General features: G+C 46.6%; 1 protein-coding gene across 5 annotated transcripts in view; it reads left to right on the forward strand.

The window, feature by feature from the left end:
• Nucleotides 1–1,281: 1,281 nt before the first annotated feature.
• PLA2G6 (phospholipase A2 group VI) overlaps nt 1,282–25,283 on the forward strand; it is a 57,768-nt gene continuing 33,766 nt past the window's right edge. For 2 of the 5 annotated variants that reach the window (XM_033117958.1, XM_033117960.1), the window contains exons 1-3: nt 1,282–1,432; nt 7,866–7,927; nt 11,474–11,727. In XM_033117958.1, the coding sequence (XP_032973849.1) occupies nt 11,519–11,727 (209 nt within the window). In that variant the 5' untranslated portion in view covers nt 1,282–1,432; nt 7,866–7,927; nt 11,474–11,518. The remainder of the gene's footprint in view (nt 1,433–7,865; nt 7,928–11,473; nt 11,728–25,283) is intronic. The other 3 variants (XM_033117961.1, XM_033117959.1, XM_033117962.1) reach the window with 3 other exon arrangements.

A 25,283-nucleotide genomic window follows, 5' to 3' on the forward strand; every position in this document is an offset into this window, starting at 1 on the left:
AGAGCACATAATCTTTTTAACCTGTAATCCAATCCCCACCTTGCTTTCTCTAATCTTTATGGCCCCTCCTTAATTTCAAATGCATTAAAAAAAACTGCAAAACTGTTATTCTCAGGAGCAGTTGAGATCTTGCTCCCCAGCATATGTCATCCATTTGGCTCAAATAAACTCTTATAAAATTTATCTAAAGGTTTGGACTTTTCTTATGTCAACATCTGTTAAATGCTGACAAGAGTAACTCAACCCAACAATGATGAATGTTAAGTCCAGTTACTTTGTTAAACTGGTAAAGCTCTGTACAAATATTAGTTACTATGGTGAGTCTATTAACCTGTCTAGATTCTGAACTAAGCCTTGGTTCCAGTTGCACTGGCTGCCCCCAGTCTGGGCACTAGTATCTTTGGACAGGCTGAGGACACAACTCCCTTTTCACAGGAATGACAACAGCAACTACACTTCCCACACACACACAGAGCTGTTTGGAGAATTCACCTAGACCAAGGGTTGGGGAATAAAAGTTGTCCAAGCAAGCCCTGTGGGCTGGAGAGGAGACCTGATCTGCTCAGTCAGAAGCAGACAGGTGACTAAAACCCAGTCTCCTTGCTTCTTTTCAGCCTACCTCATTCTCCACAGTACTAACCGTAACAACCGCCGTTTATTGAAGTCCCACTATGTGTAGGCACTAGGACTAATTTATCTCCAGTTGGCACTATAACCCTGCCAGGTATTAATGCCCTCACTTCTCAGATAACTTCAGAGACCAACTCATTTGCCCAAGTTTCTACTAAAAGTGCTAAGAGAGCTCCTTTGATTGGCTTGGGGTTGGGATGCCTAATAACTAGTAATTTTTTAGCATAACTATACTTAGTATTTTTTACTTATACGAAAAAATTATTGGTTGCTTAGCTGAAATTCAAATTTAACTGGGAATCCCGAGTTTTTACTTGCTAAATCTGTCAACCCTAGCTTGAGGGTACCCGACAAATTAAAGCAGATTCCTCCGTTCTGTCCTACGTCTTCGTTGGTTTTAGCTTTATGTTCACCAGCCGTCACTAACAGGAGGTTCAGACTTCGGGCCTCCCACTTTTTAAGGAGGTAGAGGGTGGAGAAGGTGGGGAGAGTCCTGCCCCTCATCAACATGTCTGCCAACGAGCCATCACGTGGACCTGCCGCCCCGCACAGACATGGCCGCGCTCTGCCGGCGAAGATTGGCTACAGCCCATCGCCCCATTGGGCGGTTATAAAACATGGAGGAGCCCGTCCCCACCTTGTTCGCGCACAGCGCTCGCGGCACTGACTGAGGGGCGGGACCGCGGCGGCGGCTGGGGAGGCACGGCCTTCCGTGATTGGCGGAGAGCGGTGGGCCGTCACGTGGCCCGGGGCTCTTTTGTTTGCGGAAGTGGAAGGAAGTAGAAGTGCTGAGTAAGCCGAGGTGAGTGACGGCGCAGGGGAGGCGGGGCCTGGGGGGCCCTTCCCAAACTTCCTCTGCGCCCCAGACTTGGTGGTCTCTACCCGGTCCCTGCATGGAACTCCCTCGTGTTCCCACATTCATGTCCTCCATTGACTCTTGTGTGACCCCTGAGTACACCCAGATTCCGCCGTGTGATCCCCCAGCGTTCCTAACTCTCATCCCGTGACCCCTTTTGTCTCATCTCGAACTTGTGTCCCCCACCCCAGGGACCCCAGCTTCAATCCTGGGTTTCCCGTCAGTACCTGTGTCTCCCTTGTGTGTCTCCCCTCTATCCTTAACTTCATGAGTGAACCTCCATCTCTCAGTGGCCCCTGTTTTCACTCTGGCCCCACTGATTGTACCCAGCTTCCTTCCTGTGCCTTTCTAAGTGCCCCAGATTTTTCTGCCTCTCTATTCCCATTTGATCCCCACTTCATCCCCATTCACTTCACATCCACTTGCCTCCCTTGTTCCCCATTTCTAACTCCCTACCTCTTCTCCCTGCTTTTTGTCTCATGTACCTCCATATTTCATCTGTGCCATTCCTGCTCCCCACCATGCTCCCTCCTTCCCATAGCGTCCTCACCCTAGAGTCTGCCAACCACCCAATAATCCTCTACACCTCCTGCTCCCACAGATGACCTGGAAGCTGGTAGTGACAGGGTGTGTGTGACCCATGTGACCATGTGACTGGGACAGGCAGGCCGTGGGTGTGGGAGAGGGAGGGCACAGGGCTCAGGGATCTGTGCCCATTTTTTAAATGGACTACCAAACAAATACCTTCCCTTCCCCTAAGCTTCTTTCCTTCACCTGCCTCTTACCCGCCCAACAGGATGTTAGGCTGGTTTGGTTTGGCAACAGATGCTCCACCCTTGGGCTGCAGTGTTTTTGTTACTGTCTCTGCCTCAAAATGTTCCTGGAGTTTGGAGGAGGCTATTTTCTGTCCAAGTCTCAGTTTCCTCATCTGTGAGGGGGATTGTATTTCCTGCCGTCAGAACGCTGCTGTGAGGTTCAAGTTTTGAGATAATGTAGAAGGCAGACTTTGTAACCAGTTTGGTCCTGTACAAATGCATGGTTTTGCTATTGTGTCATAGACAGGAAAGGGAAAGGGACAATGAAAAAAACGAGGAGGGAAATACAAGAAGAACCTACATTGTTTTTCACTTAGCCACTTGGCAGTATGTATTGATCATTCGCTATGAGTCAGGCTCTTTTATAGATTATCTTTACCATTCATTCCTCATTTATGTAACATACTGATGGACTGGTTTTACTATGTTCTAAGCTATCCTCGATGTAGCCATGTGATTCTCATTTAACGTAAGGAAGAGAGGGCATGTGACTTGACTGAGGTTACGCCAGCTGGTGAAGGTTGGAGCTAGAATCTGAAAACAGTAGTGACCCTTACACAGCAGGGCAATCATACAGGCTCTGAATGATTGCCCTGCTGTGTAAGGGTCACTACTGTTGTCTCCGTGCCCAGGGTACTTTTTCTCCCTTCCATGGGTTACTTTCTTGTTAGGTGACAATATCCCTAAAAGGGAATTTTCCTTCTCACTTAGCAGAATGACATCAGTGATAGAGGAAGGAGGAATGTAAGTGTGTGTGTGTGTGTGTGTGTGTGTGTGTGTGTGTGTGTACATGTGCAGTAGTGAAGGACAGAGATACCTTGAGTTACGAGCTTCACTTTGTAGAGGATGGCTCCCTGGGAGAACATTTTAATAGTTCCATGCCTTAAATGACTCTTCTCTTTTTTTGTTCATCCTTATGTCTTTGGTAATCTCATCCAGTCTCATCGCTTTAAGTACCATCTCTACTCTGACAACTCCCAAATGTGTATCTCCAGTCCAGATCAGACCAGTTCAGTCCAGTTCAGTCCAGACCTTTCCCCTGAATCATAGACTCGCATATTTAGTTGCCCACGTAACACCTGAAACGTAGGCATTTCAGACTTAAAGATTTAAGAATTCAGCTCCGTCATCCCTTCCCCACCCCCCAACACAAACCTGTCCCTCCCACTCACTTTCCCATCTTTAGGACAGCCAGTATTCTTCCATTGGCTCAGGCCAAAGCTGTGAGATTGTCCCTGATGCTTGTACGTTCCACATCCAGCCAGAGTGATCTGTTAAAATGTTACTCCCTTTGCTCCAAGCCCTGCAATGGCTTCTCCTCTCACCGTACATGCCCCTCCCCCTCGTCGCTCTCTGCCACCTCACAGGCTTCTTTGCTGTTCCTGGAATTCACCAGGCATGCTCCAGCCCCTGGATCGTTGCTCTCCCGGCTGCCTAGAAAACTCTTCACCTAGATATCTGTGTGAGTTTTGCCCTCATTTCCTTTATGTCTTTATTCAAGATCAAGTTCCTGGTGAGGACGATCCTGTTCACCCTATTTAAAATTTTAGTCTCCACCTGGATATGAGGTCTGACAATTCAGTTCGCGAACTCATTAAGTGCTACAAACCTCATTGCTGAATATCACTATGGTCACCTTCAAAGTACTCCCCTTGGGAAACTAGGCCAGTGCCTAGTCCACCCTTCAGAGCAATTTTGGAACTCTTTCTGGAATGGCCATCAGAGCTGTCGTTGTATTACCCTTGATGTCCTGAATGTCATCCAAATGTCTTCCTTTCAATATTTCCTTTATCTTCAGGTAAAGAAAGAAGTCATTGGGGGCCAGAGCAGGTGAGTAGGGAGGGTGTTCCAATACAGTTATTTGTTTACTGGCTAAAAACTCCCTCACAGACAGTGCCGTGTGAGCTGGTGCATTGTTGTGATGCAAGAGCCATGAATTGTTGGCAGAAAGTTCAGGTTGTTTTCGTGTTAACTTTTTCACGCAGACTTTTCAGCGCTTCCGAATAGTCAGCTTGGTTAACTATTTCTCCAGTTGGTGCAAATTCATAATGAATAATCCCTCCGATATCAAAAAAGGTTAGCATCGTTGCAACAAGTTCGCGAACTTAATTGTCACACTTCTTATTTCCTGTCTTCCTTTTCTGGTTTTTCTCCTTAGCAACTAATCAACGTCGAAAACCTATGTATATATTTTGCCTATTTTTCTTTATTATTTGTAGCCCTCTCTAAAAAATACAAGTTTTAGGAGGGCAGGGATTTTGTCTGTTTTGTTCACCAGGGACAGAGACCAGGTCCTTAGTAAATATTTGTAGAGTGAAGCATAAAATGGCCATGCCACCAGCCCAAAGAGCTCTTAAAGTTATCTGTGTGCCTGGCCTTGGAAGCTCCTACAATACTTCTGGGGAAGTTTGCTTTCAGCTGTGGTCCAGCCAAGCAGAGTGAGTGAGAGACACCTTTTCCTTTTTTTGATCTGGTTCATATGAAGGGCTGCAGTTTTCGATGAGGGCCTTAGCTTTTGGACGACTTTTTTGGAGGACAGGGAAAACCGAGCCTTGCTCAGCCACTTTCCATGCAGACTTTCTCCTGAAGGCAGTCTGAGGGGTATGAGCTGGTTCTCTGGATTCCACTAACTATTTGGGTTCAGATCTGGCAAATTACATAACCTCCCGTGCCTCAGTTTCCTGGGTGTAACATAGGAGAAGTATACCTTCTTATGAGTGTCTTGAGGATTAAATATGATAATTATCTCAAAGACTTGGTGAGGCGCTCAGTGGGTGTTGCATGAATGTGGCAGTGTGGTGGGGTGTAAGGTGATGGGAGCGAGCTGTAGGTCCCCGTTCCTCACTTGCTTAGCAAAGAGTTGGCACGAGCTGGGGTCAGAGCGAACATTCGGAGGGACATGTTGGTTTGGATGCAGGAGGTCCAGAGGCTCAGACGGGAGGTGGAAATGACATTTGACTTGACCTGTACTTTCTTGCGGTCTTTCCTCATGCACTAATCGAGCGCCTACTGCCCAGTGCCATTCGGGAGTCTGAGGAAGAAGGCATGAGTCCAGCTGCCAAGCAACACCTCCTATTTCTTCTCTCTGGACCTCTGTTTCCCCATATTCCCCCCAAATGCACCCTCCCTCGTTGACCGGCATTTTGTGAGCTTCAAGGCAGCTAGCAGATGTGAAAACTCCCTGCCAACCGTAAAGCATGGTGGCCTTGTGACAGGACGTAGGGCTGTGTGTGGAGATGCGCTCACGTGCTGAGAGGTGCAGGAAGGAGGTTCGTGGTGGGCAGCACGGACCCCGTGTCCTCGCCTGTCCTGCCAGGGCAGTGGACTGGGGACACATTGGCTGCACAGGCATGTGGCGCTGTCCTGTGCCTCTTGTTCCAATCACGGGACATCCTGTCGAAAGCAGCCAGGTTGAGCAGCTGTGCCTGTGCTCCCAGAATCCCCACATGGCCAGGCCTGTGAGATCAGCTTCCTGCCTGGCTGCCTGGAGCCTGTCACGCACCTGCCTCGCAGGCAGCCGTTCCGTCTCTCTGGCCAGGCTTCTTCAAGAAGGATGCAGAAGGCTTGAAGAGTTTTCCTGCTTGGAGTATGAATGAGCTCAGCTTCACGCACCCTGGTGCCATATAAAGCGGAACTTGCCAAACCAAAGCTCAGTGCCACTGTGGGAGCCCAGCAGGTGTCCGATAGAGGTTTCCCGGGTGTAGGGGTGAGTGCCCCCTGAGCCTTTCTGTTGTGGTGATGAGCTCGGCAGGCAGCTCAGAGTGGGTGGAGAATAAGGTGTGTGGTCTGTTACCTCCTGCGCGGCAATTTGAGAGGCAGGAGGGGGTCCCTCAGAGGTCGCCCGGTGTTAGCTTCCAGTTGGCTCATACACTTGTTTTCATGCATCCAAACATTGATTAAATACCTACTGCAAGTCAGGATCAGCAAGCGAGGGGCTTGGATGAACACATAAAAGGGGGGTGGGCAGGTAGCCCAAGCCCTCAGTCACCTTCTCATCGTCACAAGTGCTGCAGTGGGGTGTGCAGTGGGCGGTGCGGGGTACAGAGAAAGGAGCTTGGACGCTCAGGGCTGAGAGGAGGGGAAACACACAGTATGGTTCTTAGAGGAAGTGGCGTGTGAACCGAGTCTTGAAGGACCAGAAGGATCGTTTATTTGTCTGCCAGTCCTTTACTGAGAGCATCCTCCAGACAGGGAGGATGGGCGAGAGGTGGGGAGCATGCGTGCGGGGACACAGGCCTGAGTGTGGCTTGCTCCAGGAGGTTTCGGTGGCTGGAGGGGTGGGCGGGGCCAGCTCACGTGGAAGCTTGTATCCTCTCCCTGGACGATGATGGGGAGCCACTGGACACGTGCAAGCAGAGGGGGCATGACATGAATGGGGTAGACCCGGCTGTGATGGGCTGTATGTACGGGAAGGGCTGTAGTGGGAGCTGGAAGGGAGAGCGTGGCGGGAGAGCAGATCTAGTGCTCTGAGCGTGCAGAGGTCCTGGCAGGGATGGGGGAGGGCATTCCAGGTCCCACAGGTTAGGAAGTGTCCCCTTTCATTCGGGAAGAGCAGTTTTCACACATAACTGTGCAGAGTAGGAGGAGAGAGTGCGGGCCCAGGGCCCGGTGGCTTTGTACTTCCTCTCTTGCCTGAGACTTGTCACGATCCTTCAGGGAATTCATAGCTGAGGAGGAACCAGATATTTGGGACTGATCGCCCAAGTGTCCCCCTCCTCTGTGCTTCTCGAGCTTGTCTCCTCGTCTATAAACTAGGGATAAAGAACCCACTTCATAGGGTGGTTATGAGCAAGGCTGGCATAAGAGATGCTGGACAAATGACTCCATGGTGACCAGGATTCGTGCCGACCGTAGCAGTAACCATCGCCCCACCCCCACCCCCACCCCATGCTGCCCAGTCCCAATGAAAATGCTTGTTGTTCCCAGATGGGTCACACAGGCTCCTGTTTCCATACCGATCCATACGTTCTTGTCGGCTCCATCTGCTGGGAAGGCCTCTACCCTGTCCCCACTTCAGAGTTCAGCTCAAGAGTCACCTCCTCCAGCCATCCTTCCCCGACTCTTCTCCCCAAGGGATTCTGCACTTTTTGAGACAGGGACTGGGCTTGGGTCTCCCTGTGGCTACTCACTGTATGAACCCAACTACCGTATTTCCCTGAAAATAAGACCTAGCTGGACAATCAGCTCTAATGCGTCTTTTGGAGCAAAAATTAATATAAGACCCTGTCTTATTATATTATATTATATTATTATATTATAAAGACTGGGTCTTATATTATTTTTTTGCTCCAAAAGACACATTAGAGCTGATTGACCGGTTAGGTCTTATTTTCAGGGAAACACGGTATCTACTTCCAGGGAATTCACCCAGAATTCTACCTGTTGGTTCCAATCACCCTCTGATCCCAGTAAGGTTTTTCTATTTGTGTGTTTTCTTTTTGGATGGATAGCCACATGTCCCTCTTAAATTGCCCTTTGAACACCCACAATTTAAGGCCTCTCTTGGCCTCAGTTTCTTTATCTCTGAAATGGGCGTAATATTGCTTGTCCTTCCTGCCTTACAGTTCTTCCAGGATTGCCTCACACCCAGAATCCCCTGGAAGTCTTCCCTGAAGGAACCAAGCAGGTAAACTGGGCCTTTGACAGGGGGAAGGGGAGGAAAACTAAGGAGAACAGTCCCCAGATACCCAGCCTCCCTGTAGGACAGACAGAAAGAATTATTGCCTGGGGTGGAGAGGCAGAACTGTCCCCATTGCCATCACCACAGAAGCACTTAGGTTTCTCTCTTACTGCTTGTGGCATTTGAGAGAGCTGCTTGGAGCACCCTCAGGTGCCCAGGAGCATGTGGTCCCTGCAGAAAGCAAGCCCAGGTGAGGAGTGAGCAAAAACAGTTGTCAGTAGGTGAAAGCAAATGTTGACACTGGGGAGGTCAAAGGGCAAGCAGCTGTGAGAAGGCAGAGGAAGTGAGGCGATGGGGGCCGTGCAGGGATGGAGTCGCTGCTGTGAGAGACCTTACAGCTTTGGAATGGCAGCCCGCTCCCCCGCCCAGCGCCCAGCATCCTCCTCCTACAGCTGTGCTGGAAAAAAACGTGGGCTTTGAGGTCATAGGTGGTGGGGACAGGAGGAAGATGACAGAAAGGAGAAGGAAGCACAAGCATGCGCTCTTTACTCCACACTTGTCACTTTCCCCGTTGGCCTGTTATGATTGTTCCAGGATGTGGCCTGGTGGTTTTAATTTCCTTTCTTCTACCTCGTGACAACAATGGCCACTGTTTGTGTGCCCACAATTGGCCAGCATCCTGGATACTTTCCCTACATTGTGTCATTTCATCCTCACACCAGCCTGGAAGGCGGAAAGAGAGCCAGCATGTCCTGTCAGTGGCCGGGCTGCTGTCAGTGTAGGAAGGGACCCCTGCCACCAGCCCTAGGACCCTGAGGATGGTGCCTTTCCTCTGGGGTGGGGTATTTTCCTTGCATCCAGCTGGAGCCCCCTCCCCCCCGCTGATTCTCCTCCCCTTAATCCGAGTGGGTGCCCTGGGGCTGGACACTCCTGACTCCCCTGCTTCCCGGGATCAGCCGGCCTGCCCTCTGGGAAGCGTCTGGGCTGCTTTTCTAAGCCAGGCCTCACCCCCACAGGGCCCCCATAGTGCCGCCGTAGTCCTTGGAGACTCAGCCTGTACTCCTACCTTCTTTAAAAAATATAATCATTTTCCATACTATTTGGAAAATAAGGAAAAGAAAAAATTGCCCAATACCCTTACCTACGCTTAGTATTTTGGTATGTGTTCTATCAGCCTTTCTTTCTTCCATTCTTCTTTCCTTCCTTCCTTCCTTCCTTCTCTGTGTAATTTTTACTCAGTTAAATCTGTAAATTGGGTTTTAGCAGACTTTCTGGGGGCCAAGCTTTGTGCTAGGGGTGAGTGCACAGAGGTGTAGGACCCGCCCATCTGGGCTCCAGTCCTCACTCCTCTACCTACTAGCTGTGTGACCTTGGGCATGTTACTGTACCTCTCTGTGCCTCGATTTACTCACATGTAGAATGAGGATAACAATGGTAACAGTTCTATAGCATTAGAGTGGTGGTACGGATAAAATGATTAATATCTGTCAACTGGAACAGGGCCAGAGCACAGAAAGGCACGTGAGTGTGTGGTGGTGTGACCTGTATTAGGAAGCGTATAGTCTGGCAGGAGGATCAGGGCTTTTCCAGACAGAAAAGGCGAGGAAGGACATTCCAGATAGACAGATCATCGTGGCCAGGCCAGGAGGTACGAAACAGCATTGCTTTCTGGACTCAAGCGCGGTTTGGAGCTGACAAGGTGGACGAGCGGCGAGAGGCTGCGCGGGTCGCAGGGGCTCCCCAGGCGTGTTTGCAGCCCACAGACGGCACAGGCAGCGTCATGGACTCCCTGCCACTGAGCCCGTAACAAAATGCCAGTGCTTTTCCTGAGTTGTTAACAGCATCGCAGTCACAGCTTTTCATGACCACGGTGTCTCTGGGGTAATCGTATCATCTTACAATTCCCCTCATGTTGGGGATTACAGTTGCTTCTATTTCTGTGTCAAAACACAAGTCATTATAGTGCACACTGAAATTCATGCTTGTCTGCCATTTCGGGGGGTTCTTTTCCTGGGACCGATTTCCACACCTTCCCCTCTCTCCTGGCTATGGGGAGGGGTGCAGGCACCCCAACTCTTCTGTTCTTACAGTTTCTGAGGACAGAAGAAAGAAGGAACTTGGCACAGGTCTAAGCCTTCACACAAATGTTCTCATTTTATCCTCACAGCACACAAGAAGAGAACATTGTCCTCATTCTCAAGGTGGAGAACTGAGTCTCACAGTCTGCTCACACCACATCTTACTACTAATCATAAAAGGAAGGATGTTACAAAGCTTTGGTGTGGTTATCTGGGGTGATTGAAGTAAAGACAGCTAATGTTTATTGAATATTTACTATCTGCCGGGTTCATTAGGTACTGTTATGGTCCGCATTTAACACATGAGGAAACTGAGAATCAGAGAGGTTAAGTAACTTGCCCAAGGCCACACAGCTGGTAAGTAGTGAGGCCGGGATTTGAACACAGTTTTGCTCCAGAGCTGTACTGTGTGCTCAGTGCATCTGCCTGGTGGTTTTGGGAGAATTAAATGAGACAGTGATGTGCCTGCTTAGCTCAGGGCCTATTACCTCATTAGCACTCAGTACGCATCTCCTGATGTAATTATCATTATTGACCTTTACTCCCTGTTGATTAAATGAGGCCTCTTGTTCCTTTTATCCCCAAGTTTAATCCACTCTCCCCCAGGGCGCCCACACTTCCACTCTTTGTCCTCAGTGTCTGACCTGCTCTCTTGCAGGTGAAGTTCTGGCACAGCGGCAGAGGGTAGCCTCCAGCTAATTGTCACCTGACTTTGATGGCACTGCCTTAGGAAGGCAGCGTGCTTTCTGGGAACCCAGGAAATAACAAGACTCTAATTCTGTCATCCACACTGGGGACAGTTGCCATAGCAGAAACTGTGACCCTGTGAATATGAAACGTAAAATTTCCACCCAAACACATGTTTACTGTTCCTAGTCTTTTCATTCATATTCATTTCCACGGGGCTGGGTTTTGTGTTCCCTCAGAGCTCCTTGGGAAACCAGTGTAGCAGGTATCAAAGGCGTTAGACAAATGCCTTCAGTTCTCCTGCCCCCGATGGAGTGTGAGATGATCCTGGTCTCCTTGTGGTTTCGAGTGGAGAGGGACACTGGCTTTGTTTTTGGAGCTGAAATGACCCCTACCAAGCTCTTTGAGTACCAAAAAGTTGACTCCACACCTTACGTAGGGAGAAGCCCTCCATTTGCACAGGGCAGGATCACCTGTAACACCCGCTCCTTTGATCAATACAGCTCCACACTACAGATGAGGAAACTGAGTCTCTGTTGGGGAAACTGGGTCAGGGAGCAGGACAGTCTGGTCACCTGTGCACAGTGGCAGCTCTGCAATTCCCAGCAGGCCGTACCTCCCACTCAGTGCCGTTTCTCTCTCTTTTCCCTCCTTTTCAGGTCCCTCCAGACCCAGAATCAGGGGGACCGGGCTGGTGGGGAGTGATCTGGGTGCCTGGGCGGAAGCCCTTGGTGAGGTGGGCATGGGAGACCCCGCCCCGCTGACCAGAGACCCTGTTTTCTTCCAGACTGAGGGGGAAGGCAGTGGGGCGTCCCCACCAGCCCCACGGAAAATGCAGTTCTTCGGCCGCCTGGTCAACACCCTCAGTAGCGTCACCAACCTGTTCTCTAACCCGTTCCGGGTGAAGGAAGTGGTGATGGCCGACTACACCCTGAGTGTCCGGGTTCGGGAGGAAGGTCCGCTGATTCTGTTCCAGAATGCTTCCAGTCGCAGCTGGGACTGCGTCCTGGTCAACCCCACGAACTCGCAGAGTGGATTCCGGTGGGTGATGATCAGCTGCGACACACACGTCTTTCTTTTGACTCTTCCCAGGTCTCTGACTGGAGGTTCCTTGGCTGAGAAGCAGCTTCTTTGGGTCAACATATGAGGGGTCAGGAGAGGGATGGGAGAGGGCACTGCTCTTGAGTGGAGGGAGGGGTTTGCTAGACTCTACCCCTGGCCCACCAGGGTCCCGGCAGCGGGGGCACGGGGATAGAACACCGGGCTGTTTCCTGCCCCAAGGGTTAACCCACGCAGATGGAGGGAAGGACGAAGGCGGGGAAGGTGAGAAGGTAAGGCCCAGGAATCCCCTGGAGCCCTAGACCTGTGAAGGCATTACATCCTTTTAGGGACTGGCAAGGTGTGTCCAGGAGCCTTTAAGGTCTGACAGCTGTCACTGCTCAGGGTCTCCTGTGCACTAGAAGTGAAGGGTAGGAAGCCAGGTGCAGGGCTGTTGGGAAAAGGGAAGAGGAGTAGCCAGGGCCCCAAAATACAGGGTCCGGAGGAGCTTGGGCTCCTGCAGGTTGGCGTTGAGTTGGGCCAGTACTGATAGCCCCCTTTTCCATTTGTTCATCCATCTGGCTAGCCCGTCATCCATCCATCCAGTCAGCATGCACTGAGCACCTCCAGTGTCTCTGGAGTCTTCGGCCCCGGGCCACGCCCAGTTGGGCTGTGAGATGACGAAACATGCTCTGTGCCTTGAAGGAACGTGCAGTCCTTGGGGGAGGCCACCTGCAAACCAGGTAGTACCCTGTGAGGAGTGCTGACAGAGGTGGAGCCCACTGAACGGTGGGGCACAGGAAGTGATCACTTCCTGCGGGCTACTGTGTCTGGAAGAAGGAGGAGGACAAAGTGGGAAAGGTTGTTTCACACCTGCACAGGCAGGGAGGAGGGAACCTGCAGGCTGATGGCTCTGCCTGGGTCCTGGGTGCGGTAGGGCTTTGGTGACAAGCCAGGCTGGAGGGCACCTCACGATCATTCTGACTGAGGAGATGTGGCAGCAGGAATCTCAAAGTGTCAACTGGGGGCTCAGGGTCCAGCCACTGGGAGAAGAGCGAGGCAGGGTATCAGGACCCCAGCCCATGAGGTGAGAATTCAGGGCCTGGGTCCACAGGGAAACCGAGGCAGAGGCCTTGGGCAAAGAATGCAGTCCAATAGCCAGGTTTAACACAGCACGACTAGTCCAAACTGGGCGCAGATGGGCCTGAGCTGACAGGCCTCTTGCTTGCCTTGTTCAAAAGAGGACAGGCTTCCGCCTGCAGCTCCAGAACCCTTCCACAGGCCTGCAGCTGAGAGCTGCTGTTCTGGAATGCACAGCTGACCAGGGCAGTGGGTCCCTCCTGGGACGGCCACTCATCCTTACCTTTGAGGTGCCCTGCCTTGGGGGCTCCATATTATCCACATGCAAATCACCACCAAGTCCTATTATAAATATCCCTTGACAGGATTCCAGATTTGTTTCAGGAAGATTGAGCTCCACTGTGGGCAGACTTCCGTCCGAGTGGGTTAAACCATTTGTCAACAGTTTATTAATCACATCTGTACTACTACTGCCCTTGATTGGGTGGCACCTCATAGTTGACAGTCCTTTCACGTATGGTATATTGTTAGTACGTCCTCCAGCGACCCGTTGAGGTAAGCAAGGAAGGCAGTATCCCATTTTATGGATGAGAAAACTGAGGCTCAGGGATGAGAAGTGATTCCTGCAGGGTTACACAGGAAGCAGTGAAGAAGCAGAATCTGTATCTTCTGGTTTCTAATCCATTTCTCTTTCTGTGCTACTCTGTTATTTCCATGTTGTTAGATAGGATAAGAAGCATTATTGGGTGGGGTTTCAAGCTACGCTCTTATCTCCTCTTGGAATTCCTGACATTCCTCACCTGGCTCTGGAGTCTGCTCTTCCCTCTAATCTGATCCCACACAAGCACTTCCACGTCAGCAAATGGCATCACCATCCGTCTGTGGGGTTGTGCAATCCAGACACCCAGGGGTGATCCTTGATTCCTTGGTCTCCCTCACCCCCAGATCTGGGTTCTTATTGAGTTCTGTCAGGTTCTCCTCCCTAGTACCGGGGGTGCCAAAAAATGTATACACATTATAAAAGATGTTATCTATGTTCAAGCAGTAGTTCGGCCTAATTAGAGGTGTCTGGACGCTGATGGGAACCACTCTGAGCACCTCTTATAATTGCAGAAGTCAAACGTGACTTGTATTCATCTTCCGTTAACGGTATATATTGAGTACTACAATTTTAATACAGTTTTCCTTTCTTAAAATGTATATACATTTTTTTGGCACCCTCTGTATATCTTGAGTCTGCTTCTTCTTTATCAGTGACAATTAGGTTCAGCTTGAGCTATAGAAGGACCAACGTGATAGTGGCTAAAAAGGACCAAATTTAAGTTTTCTCCTAAGTGACAGCCACGGCAGGTCAGGCTGGTGTGACAGCTCTGCCCCTCAGAGTCATCAGGGGCCCCGGCTCCTACTGTGTTGTTGCTCCACCATGTGTGGCCTCCATTGTCTAGGTCACCACGTGATCTCAGGTCCAGCCATCACAGCCACCTTTCCAGGCAGCAGAAAAGCGGAAGGGCAGGGTGAAGAAGGCCATGCTCCTTCTCTTCTGGGACACTTCTTAGAAATTGCACACATGCCTGCCACTGAAATCCCATCGGCCACGTGGCCAAAACGAACCACAAGAGAGTCTGGGAAGTGTAGCCTGTATTCCAGCCACATGCCAATCCCGAATCAGGGGTGCTCTTACTCTCCATGTTGCTGCTGGCTCTCTTTCCGGGCCATGGTCATGGCGTAGGTGGACCCTTGCTCCCTGCCTCCTAGCCTGTTGCTCCGCCTGCAGTCTTGCTCTCCTCCCATCCTCTTGCAAGCTGCTGTCAGAATGATCTTTCTAGAGGGCCGATCTCACTCCCCTGCTTAACTCTTCAAGGGCTTCTGTTTCCTTAACATATTAGCTAATTAGCAGGGCTTGAAAGGACCCCTGCTGGGGCCTCACCTCTCCCTCTGGTCTCCACTCTGGCCACCGTGTGCTCCTGGCCTTGGCCCAGACTCTTGCCTTGGCCTGAATCTTGCCTCAGCCTGGAACACTTTCCCCTTCTTCTCCAGCCTCATGTCTGCTTGCCCTTCCCTGGCCTTCAGGCCAGAGTTGGTGCTTCTGCTGTGTGTCCCCGTAGCACCCCATCTGTGTGCTCAGTAGACCGCCTTCCTGGTGACCACAGACCTGTGAGGGTAGGGGCTGGGTCTGTCTTGTTCATCCCCGTATGACAATCCCGCACCCAGCATGGTGCCTGGCACATGTCAGGTTTGTGAGATGAATGTGATATAGGCATTTGGCTTTAACAGTGTTGACTGAGGGCCGCTGTGTGCCAGGTCCTCTGTCAGAGCTGGGAGACTGTTGGATTCAGGGCCGTTGAGGGGGAAAGCTGGCCTGTGGTGTGCCCGGGAGTGAGGGCAGGCCCAGGGCGCTGTGCCAGAGCACTGGGGTTCTCACTGGGGGTGGGCATTGCAGGGGTCTCCCCACTGCTCTGGCACCCTATAGTTTGTAGAGAGAAGGCTCAGTATACCAGACGTCCTCTTCAGGGGCTGAGGCTCTGTCCTTTCAATGTCTCCTCTTTCTTTACCTGCTGGAGAGCTTTTAACTGACCCTGCGTGCTTAGGTAAGGCGTTAGAAGTAGATGTCACGGTCGGTCCTGCCTCCAGCCTAAGTCCATGCAGAGGTGTTCCTGTCGCCCTGTAGCTGCTGTTAGCTGGCAGGCATAGCTTCAGGATGGGGGGGAACTGGGATCTTCTGAGCCCCCAGGTTTTATTCCCCAGAACCGGTGAGTCCCACAGCACCTCTCCTGGGTGAACAGATTGGACCCTGGCTGCTGCAGAGGCCAACAACTACAATGGTGGTATCTGTGGTTTATTAACGCGTCCCACATGGGAGGACCCTCGCAGTGGTAACTCCCTTTATCCCCATAACGACCCCAGGAGGGGTCGTTCCTAACCCCGTCTTATAGAGGAGGAGACACAGCTCAAAGAGTTGAAGCTGTGTGTCCAACGTCACACAGCTGGTCAGTCGCAGAGCCAGTATTCAGTCCCAGGCGCTCTGGCTCCAGAACCCACCTCCTCCTTTTTAATCTACCAGAGCCGCTTGGCTGTGTGGCCAGGTGACTGGGGCTCAGCTCACCTGGGCGCTCCCTGATATATGGTCTAGGGCCCTGGCTCGTCTGCTGGGAGCCTCAGGGCAGTCACCTGTAGCATTGCTGTGTACATTATAATAACATCCATACTTGTGTTCCTGGTACAAATTAATCATTGACTGCTGACATTTACTGTGACAGATGATATTTGATGGAACCCGCCAGCCCTCACTGGTATCTCAGCAGAAGCAGGGCCGCATTTCCCAGGAATCCTGGGAGGAACCATCCAAGCATGTGGGACGTGTGGTCTTCACTTCTCGAAAGGGGGCTGACTTTTGAAGCCCCCTGCACTTCTGTCCCGGGACTTTGCCATGAGACTGCCTGTCAGGAAACCTCCGACGAGCTGAGTGGCCCATGACCTGGCCACATACCCTGTGATTTGCTCACTCACCCATTTATGTCACCCACTGCCCGTCGTCACCGAGCAGAATGGAATACGACAGACAGGTGTCTACCCCCAGGGGGTCAGGCACTAGCCAGCAAAGGTGGATGTGTACCCGGCATTCAGTGGGATAAATGTTAAATGTTCTAATGGCCTCGTGTAAGGAAGACTCTTATGTCCCCGGAACAGACTCACCCCTGTCCACTTCTTTCTTTGCCCTTGCTTTTCCCTCTGAATGCTTTGCCCCCACTCCTTTGCCTGACTCATGGTCCCTGCTCTGTGAGCCTGTCCTCACCCCTTTGTGCTCCCTGAGCACTGTCCTATGTGCACACCTGTCTCCCCCACCAGACTGCAGAGCTCCTAAGAGACAGGGCCTGGCTCTGAGTTCTTTCCCGGAACGCCCAGTGTAGGGCTGGCACCCTGTAGGTGCACGGCAAGTACTTGTTGACTGGATGAATAAATCCATGACCATTGGCTTGATGAGGGGGATTGGGAAAGGCTCTTGGGTAGGTGGGTTAGAGGTGGACCTTAAAGAGGGTGGGAGATTTCAGCAGATGACTGACTGCGAGATAGGACGCTGCAGGGCGAGGGCTGTCAGAGGCAAAGGCACGGAGGAGAAGCAGTGGGGAAGGGCCTGTGCTCTGCTCCGAAACTGGGGAGTTAGAAACCCCTCTAGCCCAATGCTGCGTGGCCATTTTTTGGTCCAGGATTCCCTTGAGAATTCCAGGGGACCTCCTCTTCCCCCAAATGCACATTCACACGTTGGCATGCACTTTCACGAGGTTTGCTGAGCTTTGGAGGCTCATCCTCAGGCTGCTCCCCCCCAGGCAGAGGCTTCCCAGAGCTGACGCCAGGCGGCTTCAATCTGGGGGATCACTTTGACAAGAGCCAAGACACAGCTCCCACCCCAGTCTTCTCGATCCTCAGCCTTTTCTCTGGATCTTTCCCCTCTTTGCTCTGACCCACACCTGGCCCTCCCTGAGGACACTACCTCCCCTACAGGCCTCGCGAGAGTTTTCTCCCCCCGTCTTTTTCCCACTGGGCCTGGAGGTGGGCCAGGGTCCTCCATCACCTCTCAGACTTGAATCCTACCTCATCCTATGAGCCCCCCACCCCCACCCCGTCTCTCCTGGAGGCAGGCATCTGCAACCCTGGGGCACACCCACGTCCTCAAGATGTGAGCCCCTGGCTCAGCTCCCTCTCCGCATCACTAACTCCTGTCAGACTCTTGGTGACTAATATGCACAGGGTGCCCCTCCGGGTCCACAGGGCCATTCCCTGACCATGTCATCACCAGTAACAGCAGCTCTGTCATAAATACAAGTTTCAAGCATCCCACTTTCCAATCTCTGCCTCCTGTCTTCCAGCTCCTTCTGTCTAGTCCTCTGAATGCCACGGTCTTCTGCCCCCGCGGACCGCGGACTCATTCTACCACCTTTTAACAGCCCCATCCCTTTCATGGACGTCACTTCCTTCCCAGCTTCAACACCGTGGCCCATCCTTATAATCACACCCTTGCGTACACTCTCCGCTTTCTTTCTTTCTTTTTTTTAATTTATTGGGGTGACAATTGTTAGTGAAATTACATAGATTTCAGGTGTACAATTCTGTATCACATCATCTATAGATCCCATTGTGTGTTCACCACCCAGAGTCAGTTCTCCTTCCATCACCATACATTTGATCCCTCTTACCCTCATCTCCCACCCCCACCCCCCTCACTCTCTGCTTTCTTGTTGCTCTCTCTCCATCATGTTTGCTTGGCAAAACCCCGACACTAGTTGCAGTTCTCCACCATGGCTAAAGGAACGCTCCTTCGTGCCGACTGGTCTCACTTTCAAATCAGCATGAGCTTCATGTGAGCCTGTGTGGCAGTCCTGCATTTCTCCGTTCATCTGTCCCTAGCTGTCCTGGAAGGCATGCCTTGTCGTCAGTCCTCCACCTCCAGCCCCTCCTGTCCAGGCTTACCCTCAGCTGAAGATATGGCTTCTATCTCACAGAACACAACAACAAGCAGAAGAGAAGAGAACCACCACAATCTCTCCACCCCTTTCCCCACGCCTGCACCCATGTACTGGCCCTTCCCTGTAGTCTGTAGAGATGTACCATCCGTAGGTCTCATTGAGGCCATTCCCCCTGTCCTGGTCACCATGCCCTCTCATCCAGTCCAGGGCATCATTTCAGCAGTTCTTTCCTCTCTCACCTACACAATTCCCCCTCTTCCCTGGATATTTTCCATCACTATACAAATGTGCTTTAAAAACATCTTTCTTGACTCCACTTTCCCCTCAGGCCCTGCCTGTATTCAGCTGTCTTCAATTCCTCTCCTGTTCTCTTCTAAACTTTTTAAAAATAGTGAAGTAGAACACACCTATGGAAAAGTACATACAGCTCAATGATTTATTACAAATAACTCTGCAACTACCACCCATGTCAAGAAGTAGAAAGCTATAGCACCCCAGAAGCCCCCTTGAGTTCCCTGTCACCAAAGAAAGGTAGCCATCAACCTGATTTTTCTGGTAATTGCTTTTGTGTCTGGCTTTGCGCATTGTGTCTATGATATTTATATGATTTTGTATGTAGCTGTGCCAGTCATTTTCAGTGCAGTAGAATTCCATTGTGTAAGTATATCACAATTTTACTTTTTCACTCTAGTGTTGATGGGAATTTGGGTTTCTAGTTTTCTTGGTGCATATATGCATGCATTTCTATTCTGCATCTATCTAGGAATGGAATTGCTGGGTCAAGGCTATACATAGTCTCAGCTTTAGTGGGTAATTCCTCCTAGCAGCCAGTGAGACTTATTACTTCTCATCCTCTGATACTTAGTATTGCCAGTTTGACACAGTTTTGTCATTCTGTTGGGCGTTTTGTAGTGTGGCTTTAATTTGCAGTTGCCTGATTGCATATGAACTTGAGCACTTTTTGATAAGTTGGTTAACCAGTTGGCAGTGCTCTTCAGAGGGGTGCCTGCTCAATTCTCTTGAATATTTAAAAAATAAAATGGTTTTGTTTTTTTTGTGTAGAATTTTAGCAGGGTTGTTTTGTGCATCTGAACTCCACATACACACCTTTTGTTGGTTATATGTGTTGTGGTCACCCACTCAGTGGCTTCCCTTTGTATTTTCTTAATGGTATCTATTGATAAACTAGAATTCTTTAGTCTTAAGGAAGTTAAATTTACTCATCTTTTTTATGGTTTGCTTTTGTGTACTGTTTAAGAAAGTCTTTCTTTATCACGAGGTCAAGAGGAAATTTTTCTATATTATCTTCTAGAAGCTTTATTTATTGTCTTTTATAACTAGAGTAATACCTACCTGGAATTGATTTTTAAAAAATGTATGGTGTGAAATAGGGCTCAGGTTTCTTTTTTCTTGTTTTTCATCTGGGGATCCAATTTTCCCAGGCCCTTTTATTGCAAACTATTCTTTTCCACTGCTCTAGATTGCCATTTTGGTCATAAATCCGGTATCCCTCTATGAATGGATCCGTTTCTGGTCACTTCTGTTTTTCTTTTCTTGCACCAATGTTATGCTGTCTTAATAGTGTTACTTTACAATAAATCTTGATACCGTGTTTCCCCGAAAAATAAGACCTACCTGGACATTCAGCTCTAATGCATCTTTTGGAGCAAAAATTAATATAAGATGCGGTGTCATATTATATTATATTATACTATACTATATTATATTATATTGTATTATATAAGACCCGGTCTTATATTATAGTAAAATAAGACCGGGTCTTATATTACTTTTTGCTCCAAAAGACGCATTAGAGCTGATTGTCCGGCTAGGTCTTGGTTTTGGGGAAACATGGTACCTGGTAGAACAAGCTCTCACTTCGATCTTCTCCAAGATTATTTTGGCTATTCTTAGCTCTTTGCATTTTTACAAGAAAAAAAAATTCCACACACAAAACAAGCAAGCAAGCAAAACCTTTTGGTTTAAAGGTTTTTATTGGGATTGCACTGATTCTATAGATCATTTGGTGACAATTGACAACTTTATATTATTTAGTCTTCCAATCTAGAAACCTGGAATCCACTCCCGTTTATTTAGGTTTTCTTTAATTACTCCCAATGCTTTGTAGTTTCTTCATAGAAGTTTTAGACATATTTTGTTAGATTGATTCATAGTGTTTGAAATTTTTCAATGTAAATAATTGTAAATTATTAAAATTTAATTTTCTCTTTGTTGCTGAATATAGCCATGCAGTTGATTTTTGTATATTCGTCTTGTGTTCAGCAACCTTGCTAAACTCATTTATTAGTTCTAATAATTTATCTGTAGGACTTTTTGGATTTTCTAAGAACACAATCATATCATCTATGAATAATTACAGTTTTGTTTCTTCCTTTTCAATCCTTATACCTTTTATTTATTTTTATTGGCATATTGTGCTGGTAAGAATAGTCAGTAAAATGGTGAAGCAAACATTCTTATCTCATGATCTCCAAGGGGGAAAGCTTCAGCATTTTACCATTAAGGATGATGTTTGTTCTAGTTTTTATTTTTATTTTTTCACAGTTCCAGGTTCAGCTTTATTACCTAATAGAAGTCCAATTTCTGGAACATTAAAAGTAATTGTTCCAGGGGTGGCCGGTTAGCTCAGTTGGTTAGAGCGTGGTGCTAATAACACCACGGTTGCTGCTTTGATCCGCATATGGGCTACTGTGAGCTGTGCCCTCTTTAGAGAAAAAAAATTTTTTTAAGTAAAAATATAAAAAATTTAAATACTACAGTGAAAAAAAGTAATTGTTCCAAAGTTTAATTAAAAACACAATTTATAAATATCTTCTGAAAAGTATTTCCAAGTTAAGAATGAAAAGAAATACATACATAATATATAATCAAATACCAGTTAGCTTCAAATTCAGTCAGGTCCACACTGAGCAACATCAGTCTTTTAAGGTTCTTCAAAATCTTCTGTTAAATCTACCAAGTTGTTTTTTGTGATGGGGGGAGGGATGGAAATCCCCATTGCTAGCTTTTTGGAGATACCCTCTGTTCTGTTTCATTAAAGAAATTCCTTCTTATTCCCAGTTTTCTAAGAGCTTTCTTTTTTAAAAAAATTCGTGAATGAGTATTGTATATTTTAAAATCCAAATACTATAACAGTTGAGCTTTGCACCTGTTTGCTTTTTATTTTCATCTTTATTTTTTCAGTGTGGTGAATTATATTGATTGATGGGTTAATTAACAAATGTTAAAGCAGCCATATATATTCCTGGAATAAATCTCTCCTTGTCATGATGTAGTATCCTTTTCTTATATTGTTAGATTAAATCGAATACTTTTTTAGGATTTTCAGCATCTATATTTATGAGAGATCTCATCCTGTAATTTTCTTTTAAAAAATATTCTAATCAGTTTTTGGTGTCAGCTTTATGCTGGACTTATAAAAAGAGTTGAGAAGTAATCCTTCTCCTATTTTCTGAAAATTGTTTAAGACTGGTATTACTTTCTTAAATGTCTGGAAGAATTCGTGGGTGAAACCATCTGAGCCTAGAGTTTTCTTTGTGGGAAGCTTTAAAAATATGTATTCAATTCCTTTAACAGAAATGGGACTACCAATTTTTTTCTTTCTTCTTGTGTCAGTTTTGGTATGTTGTGTTTTTAAGGAATTTGTTCACTTCAAGTTGTTAAATTCATTGGTATAAAGTTGTTCATAATATCCTGTTCTTTTCTTTTTAATATCTGAAGGATCTGAAGAGATGGTACTTTGTGTTTGCTCTATTTCTTGTTCAGATTTGTTAGGGGTTTATTGGTTTTGGTTTTTCAAAGTCTTTTCAAAGAACCAACTTTTGGCTTTGTTTAAGCCAAGTGCTGCTGTACATATACTAATGCCATTTTCCTGTCCATTAGCTGTTTTATTGTTTTAGTAGTTGTAAAGATTGTAATATGACTTATTACAGTCTACCTTAAATTGATACTTTGGCATTTCCCTGACAATGCAAAAACTTTTGAACAGTTTCAGTTCCATTTATCCATCTCATTTATCCACCTTTTGTGATATTATTGTGATGTATTTTAATTTTAATTAAATATATATGTAAATATCTATACCTGTGTATATATATCTAACCCCTACACATTACTGTTGTTTTTATAAACAGTCAGTTTAGTTTTGCCCACATATTTACCCTTTCCATTGTTCTTTACTCCTTCCTGCATTATCATGTTTCCATCATGGATAGCTTCCTTTCTTCCTAAAGAACCCCCTTTAGTAATTCTCTTGTGTAAGTCTGCTAACAATGAATCCTCTCAGTTTTTGGGTGTCTGAAAATGACTGCATTTTACCTTTGTTTTTGAAATATAACTTCAATGAATAGAATTTTAGGCTGACAGTTATTTTCTTTTATCTCTTTAAAGATGTAGTTTAATTGTCTTCTCACTTCCATTGTTGCCATCAGCAGTCAACTGTCAGTCTTATTATTGCTTATTTAAAGATAATACACTATATCTGATGGACGCTTGTCTCATCAGGGAGACCACCTCAGGGATGATGTAGATGCCTGATCACTGCACTGTACACCTGAAGCTGAAGCTGAACAATAATGAATGTCAACTATAATTATATATATATATATATATTTACAAGAAACAGCATACAGCATTAGGAATAGAGACAGTGGAAATGTAATGGCTGTGCGATGTCAGAAGGATAGTGGATGGGGGAGGGGAGTTCACACACTGTGAGGGATATAAATGATAAATGTCTAACTATTACATTGTTTTGTGCACCTGAAACTAATTACAAAAAATGAAAAAAGAAAGTAAATAAATAAATAAAGATTATACCGTTTCCCCGAAAATAAGACCTAGCTGGACAGTCAGCTCTAATGCGTCTTTTGAAGCAAAAATTAATATAAGATGCAGTATTATATTATATTATATTATATTATATTATACCTGGTATTATATTATATTATGTTATGTTGTATTATATTATATTACATTATATTATACTGTACTATACTAATATTATATTATATTATACTATACTAAACTATATTATATTATATTATATTATACTATACTATACTATACTATACTATATTATATTATATTATATTATATTATATTATATTATTTTATATAGACCCGGTCTTATATTGTAGTAAAATAAGACCGAGTCTTATATTAGTTTTTGCTCCGAAAGACGCATTAGAGCTGAATGTCTGGCTAGGTCTTATTTTGGGGAAACACGGTATGTCTTTTTTCCCTCTAGCTGCTTTCAAGATGTTTTCTTTGTCTTTTATTTTCTGCACTTTTACTATTATATGCCCAGGAGGTTGTTTTCTTTGTATTTGTCCTGCTTGAGTTTGTAGAGATTCATGAATCTGTATCTTGATTCTTTCATCAGTTTTGGAATATTATTCATCAGTATTTCTATTGTTTCTGTTCTGTTCTATTTCTACCCTCCTTCTGGAATACCATTTATACCTTTGTCAAATGTTTATACCATTTCCCATATGTCTCTTAATCTTTTAAAATGTGTTATCCTTCCTTTTTCTCTTTCTGCTTTAGTTGGGATATATTTTGCCAACCTATTTTATTAATCTTTTCTGCTGTGTCTAGTCAGCTGTTAGACCAATCTGTTGAATTCTTAATTTCAGTTATTGTATTTTCCAATTCTAAAATGTCCAATTTATTATTTTGTTACATACAGAGGGTGCCAAAAAAAAGTGTACATATTTTAAGAAAGGGAAAAAAACTGTATTAAAATTGTAATACTTAATGCTAAGTGAAATAAGTCAGACAGAAAAAGCAGAGAACCATATGATTTCACTGATATGTGGTATATAAACCAAAAACAACAAGAGAACAAGACAAACAAATGAGAAACAAAAACTCAGACACAGACAATAGTTTAGTGGTTACCAGAGGGTAAGGGGGGTGGGGGGGTGGGAGATGAGGGTAAGGGGGATCAAATATATGATGATGGAAGGAAAACTGACTCTGGGTGGTGAACACACAATGGGATTTATAGATGATGTGATACAGAATTGTACACCTGAAATCTATGTAATTTTACTAACAATTGTCACCCCAATAAATTTAAAAAAATTGTAATACTCCATATATACCAATAACAAAAGATGAGTACAAGTCATGTGTATTTTGGCTACCCCAGTATTTTATCTTTTATTTTCAATCAAATTTTTACAAGTTCCTATTTGATACCTGTGCTATCTGGATCACCTGTAGTTTCTGTTTCATTGTCTTTTTCTTCGTGGACCTTTTTGTTACTTGGTCCTGTTTTGGGGCATGCCCGATAATTTTTGTTTGCATGTTGGGTATTGTACATAAAAAACGATAGAGGCATTATCTTCCTTCAAAAGATTTAGTTAAGACTGCATTTCAGGCTTGGTTAGTGTTGGTCTGTCTTGAACTTGCCTTCACTCCTAGATCATAACCTTTACTCTCAGAGGGTTGAAGTTCTTAAATCTCAACTAAGGCCTTGGTTTTACTAGGGTCCTTGCACCTGGGTAGACCTTGAACTCTGATCTCTATTTTCCAAGTACTGAAAAAGTGCCAGAATTTCTGCTGAGCTCTGAATCCTCCCTGCTGCTATTTTCTATTTGGTTTCTTGACATCTTGCTCTGCATAGCTGATGAGGTAAAATTACATGCAAAATTTTGGGTTCACTTCTCCTTCAAGTGAACTTGATTCCTTCAAGTTCTGGCCATCTTGGAAACGCTAAGTGCTGGCCTCTCTCTACCCAGCATAGTAAGAGTGCTAGAAGCACTAGGCTGCAGTTTTATTTTTGGCTTCTATATCCTGCACCACAGACCAATGTGCCCTGAGTAAAAATATGGAGCTTACATCAGTGTGCTTCCCTTTTCACTAAAATCTTGGCCGTGTGTGCCTTGCCTGTCTTGGGTTCTCTCCAGCGCCTTCTAATACTTATCTGAATTTAATCCTGCCTCTATATTTGTTTTCATCAGGAAGGCTAGTCTGGTACGAGCTCTCTGT

This window comes from Rhinolophus ferrumequinum, chromosome 10, assembly GCF_004115265.2.
Source record: "Rhinolophus ferrumequinum isolate MPI-CBG mRhiFer1 chromosome 10, mRhiFer1_v1.p, whole genome shotgun sequence".
Classification (NCBI taxonomy): Eukaryota; Metazoa; Chordata; class Mammalia; order Chiroptera; family Rhinolophidae; genus Rhinolophus; species Rhinolophus ferrumequinum.